Source organism: Eschrichtius robustus, chromosome 15, assembly GCF_028021215.1.
Source record: "Eschrichtius robustus isolate mEscRob2 chromosome 15, mEscRob2.pri, whole genome shotgun sequence".
NCBI lineage: Eukaryota > Metazoa > Chordata > Mammalia > Artiodactyla > Eschrichtiidae > Eschrichtius > Eschrichtius robustus.
The window spans coordinates 47,233,386-47,240,000 of NC_090838.1; the positions used below are offsets into that span (position 1 = coordinate 47,233,386).

Consider the following 6,615-nt stretch of genomic DNA (forward strand, 5'->3'; position numbering starts at 1 on the left):
TAAGCTGGTTTAGAAGACAGAAAAGGAGAACAAGAAACCACAGTAATCCCCTTCTGGTGTCACAATATTTTAGCTCCAAAATGATGATGTCCTTCTCTCCTTTTACCTCTTCTCAGTAACTCAAAACCCACCACACTTACCACACCCATTTCCAGTAAGTGGTACCTGGAGCATGGCTATCCACTAAGGAAAATAACTTATCGGCTACCATTTACATAAAAAATGTAAAACTTCTATATGGCAAAAGACACAGTGAACTAAAAGACAAATTACAAACATGTCACTGTAACATGTGACAAAGAGTTAAAATTTTTATACTAATGTATAAAAAGCTCTTTCAAATCAATAAGAAAAATAAATCCCAAGAAGAAATGGTCAAAAGGTATGAAAAAATAACATAGGAAGAAACACAAAGGCTAATCAATATGAAATAAAGCTCAAATTCAAATTTAAAAATGCAAATTAAAACTATGTATCATCTTTAACCTAGTGGATTGGTAAAGATATTTTTCAAAAAGGCTTTTAAAAATAGGTTCGGTAATCTTTCCTTTGAGAATTTATTGAAAGTAAGTAATGAGACTAGAGCTGAAAAACATGTGCAAGTATGTTCATTACAGAATTGTTTATAAATTTGAGAAATCGAAGTAATTTAACCTAGCTATTGAGAATTGGTCACACAAATCAAAGTATATATAGTCTTTCATTTAGCAAATCTGGTAGAATCTATCCTTTGGAATAGTCAATAAACCAACAGTTCTTAGAGACACACAGATATTCATTTTAGCAGTTTGTAGAAGGGAAAAATGGCATGGTATATCCACACCACGGAGGGAAAAAAAACCCTGCACACTAATGACATCTATGCATCCAAGTAAGATACTGTGTGTATATACAAGAAATAAAAATAACGAAACGGTAGTTTATAGAATACCATGTAGCTGTACAGAAATGATAGTTTTATGTTTATATGAAAAGATGACCAAATATTAAGCGAACAAAGTTTCATATCTGTACATACAATATGACCCCATTTATGTAAACCCATATAAGGTTGTTTGAAAATATTTTGGGAAGCCGAGTACCCTGACAATGACCTTTGAAGACCCATTCCACAAATGACCCCAATCTAAAAGTAGAGTTAGTGTTACTTAACAAAAGGGTTGGTTACCCAGACATTTATTTATAGGAACATTTACTTTGATTTTGCCCTTGAAAAACTCAATTCTAGTTATTTCTATCTGCGCAGGAAAGTTTAAAGACCCGCCTTCAGCTACAGGATGCAAACTGACTGCAGAGCGAATCAGCAAGTCTTACAGAGCTACTTTGCTCAGGTTTGTATTTTCAAACAACCTTTTAATTGCAAAGTTTCTGGGCCAGCGGGTCTGAAAATGGTCGGGACTGAGTGGTGGGGATACAACCGTGAACTGAAGCCTTTAAAATTTTCAGTCAGAGTCCAGGTGAGTTCGCCCTTCACAGCGCCATTTCTAAACCTTGGTCCCAAGAATTTATCTAGAGGGAGCGCTGAAATTCTTTCCAGGATTTCCAGCCAATGGCTACACTTCTACTCTTTGCCCCAGCAGCTCCGGGCCAATGGGCGGAAGGCTACCTTTCGACACAATACTGTTCCTTTCCAGCCAATCGGGAGAGTTCTTCAAATACCTCTCTCTAAGACGCGGTAGCTCCGCGGAAGCTGGTTTCACTTCCGGGCGGCTTCTAGGGGCGGCTACGCGTGTTGCCATAGCGACCGTTTTAAGTTAACTGGTTTGTAGCTTTCATCCAGGTGACTGCGAGACTGCGGGAGCAACTTGTCTTCCCGTTTCCTCTCGGCTCCCTGCGGCCGCAAGGCCTTCCGGGCTCCGGGGGTCTGGCCTAGGCTTCCGCGGCGGCCCTCGGGGGCGGAATGGCTGCGGAAGAAGAGGACGAGGTGGAATGGGTGGTGGAGAGCATCGCAGGGTTTCTGCGGGGCCCGGACTGGTCCATTCCCATCTTGGACTTTGTGGAGCAGAAATGTGAAGGTAAAATTCAGATCCCGAATCGTCAATCCTTTCTCACCTCTCTCACGCCAACAGCCTCTCCACAAACTGCCTTTCATCTCCCCGGTCTCCACTCCTGTCTGCCAGGTTTAGAGCTGGTTTTTAGGATGTGTTGCTGTCACTGCGCCCGTCCTTTCCTTCACGGAAATGAAAACGAGGACCGAGATAACTTTCCCCCTGGGCCCAAGCACACATCCGAAAAACATCAGACTTTATAATCCTATGTTGGGTCTCTCACCCCATCCTGCACCTTTCTGCCCTGGGCAGGTGCACTGTTTGTGTGGGTTTCTTCAACAACTTCCCCAGTGACTTGGGAGGGGAGACGTCAGTTTGCTTCTGAGTTCCTTCTGATCCCAACAGTTGACCGAAAAGTGGGTGGGCGAGGGGTGTGTGATTACCCCAGCAGGCCCAGAGCCGGTGATCTCGGTGGCCTGTATTCCCTTTTTTGAGTTCTCTGAGTCTCGGTTATACCAAAAATGGAGGGTATCTTACAACAAATGAGTTATGTAACCGTGTCAGAACATTTCCTGTGAGGAAAGGGTACCTCCAGGTTCTGATCAGTTCACGCTTTGGAGTTCTGCATTCAGTTCTTAGAGACAAATTGGAGCCCATTCATGGAAAAGGAACCAGAAACGATGTCATATGAATAATTACAGGCTGTTGTCGCAGTTGTTTAGCCGGCCAAGACTTCAAGGGTAGTCATATCCATTAATTGTTTGAACATCTGTCTTATGTTGGAGGGATTAGACTTGTTTTTGTAAGGTTCAGTGAGATAGAGCTAGGGTCAGTGGGTACAAGCTAGAGGGGAACAAATTTCTGTGAAGGAAGTGCTTCATAACAGAGAGTATCCCAGATAAATTAGCCTGCCTCATGAGGTAATGAGCTCCCCAGCCACTAGCAGTGTTTGAAGGAATCTGACAACAACTTAATGGAGTTATTATAGAGGGGAATTCAACTATCAAATGGTTGGTTATCCTGGATGATCCTTTAAGAGTCCTTTCAGCCCTAAGATTCCATGAAGCCGGTAAAGAGGAAATTTTCTCTGACCACTGAATCTTTTCATTACATTCTCATTGCCATGAGCAAAATTCAAATAGTATTTATTAAGTATTGTTCTTACCGGTAATTTTTAAAATAAGTTCAAAATAACTTTTATTTCTGCTCTTTTTAAGAATTTAAAATGCTATTATGAGACTGATGAAGCATGTGGTGGTATTCTGACCTCCTTTAGGAGAAAAAGGAAATTATGTCACCTTTTGATTCCATTTACCCTACTGAATGAAACTAAATGCTGAAATGGAAAAAAAAAAAAAAAGCATCGTTCTTTTTATCCCCGGATGTCAAAAGTGGCTGCATTTCAGTTGTAACACACCTGATTGTGTAATTTTACAGGGAAACAGTAATCCTCAACCTTATAAACATGTAATGTAGTAATTTGGCTTCAAAATTAACTGAAAACAGCTTTAGTAGCTGCTATATTGCATGTATGCCCAGTGTTATATAGAGCAGGTGCCAGGAGAAATGGAAGTAACATCCCAGTGACACTTGAAATAATAATGTTTATGTTTTGCTGACTTTGGGTTGTCAATGTGCTATTCATCACCTCAGATAATTTAAAAATTAGTTTTGTACTACTCTGTAATATCAGCCTTTATTTCAAAATTTATTGAGTGTCGTTCGGCCAGAAGCTGAGGGTAGAAAGATGAATAAAACAAATCCTTGTGCTTGAGAAGTTTGCAATTTGGTGGGGAAGACAAACAGGTAAATGGAATTTAAATGTAAAGTGGCAGGTGTTATAGTAAGGGTAGACACATGGTGCTGTGTATTGCAAGAGTTCAGAGGAAGGAATCTAACTAGCCTAGGAGTTGGGAGTGGGTAGCAGATCATGGAAAATGTGCCACTTGCAATATTTTGGAGAATGGTTGGGAGAAGGAGGGCCGGGTAAAGGCAAAGAGATCTAAGGGCTTGAGCAAAGGCATGGGGCTTTTTTGTCTTTTTGTGTTACATTTGTCAGTATTCCAAGTAATTGTGTATTGTTAAGAGTGCAAAGTTTGGTTTTTGGAGTGGTGGGAGTTGAGATTTGGGATCCAGTCTTGGAGGGTTTTGTCTGGTCTTCTAAGTATTTTAGACTTATTCTCTAGGCAATGAGCAGTAATTGAAGAGTTTTAAATAGAAAATTACAGAAGTTAGTTTTGCATTTTAGAAAGATCATTTGGGGGGAATATTATAAAAAGGGGGTTTATTGTTTACAATTCATGAGTTTGTCTTCTTTCCTTAATCACACTGTAGCTTCTTGAGGGAATATATATCTTTCTAATCTACATTGTTTCACACATATGATCATTCAGTAAACATTTGTTTTTATTTATTTTTATTTCATTATTGATTTATATGTAATAAAAAAGTCCTAGTAACTTTCAGTAAAATTTGGATCAGCAACGTTCCAGTATGATGAAATAATCTGGAACCTGTTGTAAAAGGAATTATTTAAAAACTATCAACAATAATGTTCCATTTAAAGTTTATAAAGAAATTGTTGCCTTATATTATTGATTGAAAAGTAGCAAATTAGTGTTCATCTTCCATATGAAGTAGATTTTAAGTAGGAAAAAAAACTTGTTTACAACTAACACTATACACACACACACACACACACACATGCATATATACATCTTTTTTTAATCCCAAGAATTTAAAGCAGAAGAGCTGGTTTATAAGACTGAGAGTTCTATTTGTAAGACAACTAGAGTGGACTTTGATATTTGCATTAATGAAATGACTTGTTTTTTTACACTATGCAATATTTTTCTTTTAAATTTAGTTTTTGATGATGAAGAAGAAAGCAAATTGACCTATACGGAGATTCATCAGGAGTACAAAGAACTAGTGAGTATATTTTTACCTGATTTTAAATGTAATTCGAATAATATTAATTCAAGATGTTCTGAATTTTAAAAATGGATTTTTCCATTAAAATTCTTTAATTAAAAAATTCCAATCTACCCTAATAGTACTACCAGTTGCATTAGACTCCAAGGGTTCTCTGTGCATCTCAATCCTTATGACTCTAGAATGTAAGAAATAGATTTAGGACAACTATTTTAAGGGATCTTGCATCTGGTATTTAAATTTTATTCTTATTCTTCTGCTGATACATCCAGGGGAGTGTTAATTATTAATTTAGCCATGTTGTCTTGAGATTTTAAGAAATAGCTCTGGGTAGCAGAAGAGTTATACCGCATCAAACTTCATAATCCTGACTTCAGTGATTTCTGGGAGAGTAAATAAAATTTCTTTTGATTCTCTGCAAAAATTTTCACTTTTTTGTTGTTTGTTTTTTCGGTGAAAGACATTGTCACTGCCATATAATATAATTTTATGTACATTAATAATTGCAAACAAGCATTTGATTATACTTTTCTAAACTCAATGTAAAATTTGGAATTTGGAATTTTTCTATGTAAATTACAAAAGGAAAAAAATTAAACTTTCTATTTTTAGGTTGAAAAGCTGTTAGAAAGTTACCTTAAAGAAATTGGAATTAATGAAGATCAATTTCAAGAAGCATGCACTTCTCCTCTTGCGAAGACCCATACATCACAGGTTTTTTTTTTTGTTTTATTCTGCTAATATATAATTTTAACAAAAATGCTCAGATTTCACTTAAATTTGCTATGTTTGGTTGTCAAAGTATAATATTCTAGACATTGTAAGAGTGAAAAGCCAATTTATCACATATGGGTTCTTTTTTATAGCAACCTTGAGAAATGATAATTTGAGGCATAATGAACTGATGCTATTAAAAAGGAACTTTCTGAACTCAGAACTATACTAGATCACAGGCTTTATGCAAACTACTGTTTTATTTATATAGATCTCTGACAATTTTGCAGTTGCCCGGTTTCTAATCTTAGCAGATACATAGTACACAGTTCCTGGGCTTCCTTCTCTTAGAACTAATTTTATTGTCTCATTAGTTCTGCAGTGCTGGATTGAAGTAGGTCTTATGTATATTTATAACTAATATTTACTGACGGCTCATGCTATCTGCTGTTTTTTTTTGTTTTTTTTTTAAACATTTTTCATTTTCACCAAGGTCTTTATTTATTCTTGGCTGCATTGGGTCTTCGTTGCTGCGTGCAGGCTTTCTCTAGTTGCGGTGAGCGGGAGCTGCTCTTCGTTGTGGTGCGTGGGCTTCTTATTGTGGTGGCTTCTCTTGTTGTGGAGCACGGGCTCTAGGCATGCAGGCTTCAGTAGTTGTGGCATGCAGGCTCAGTAGTTGTGGCTCGCGGGCTCTAGAGCACAGGCTCAGTAGTTGTGGCATGTGGGTTAGCTGCTCTGCGGCACGTAGGATCTTCCCAGACCAGGGATCGAACCCGTGTCCCCTGCATTGGCAGGCGGATTCTTAACCACTGCGCCACCAGGGAAGTCCCTAGCTGCTGTGTGAAGCAATTGGCATGTATTATCTCATTGAATCTTCCTGACAATCCTTAAGAAATTGGTACTATTTTACTTCCATTTAGAAATGAGAAAACTAATGCACAGATATATTAAGGAACTAGTGCAAAGTCCACAGCCAAGT

The 6,615-nt window shown here is 38.0% G+C and overlaps 1 protein-coding gene across 1 annotated transcript in view; it reads left to right on the plus strand.

The window, feature by feature from the left end:
• Nucleotides 1–1,716: 1,716 nt before the first annotated feature.
• Nucleotides 1,717–6,615, plus strand: part of CFAP36 (cilia and flagella associated protein 36) — a 32,695-nt gene continuing 27,796 nt past the window's right edge. Inside the window, exons 1-3 of the mRNA XM_068565129.1 lie at nt 1,717–2,015; nt 4,855–4,919; nt 5,535–5,636. Of these exons, the coding sequence (XP_068421230.1) occupies nt 1,901–2,015; nt 4,855–4,919; nt 5,535–5,636 (282 nt within the window). The 5' untranslated portion in view covers nt 1,717–1,900. The remainder of the gene's footprint in view (nt 2,016–4,854; nt 4,920–5,534; nt 5,637–6,615) is intronic.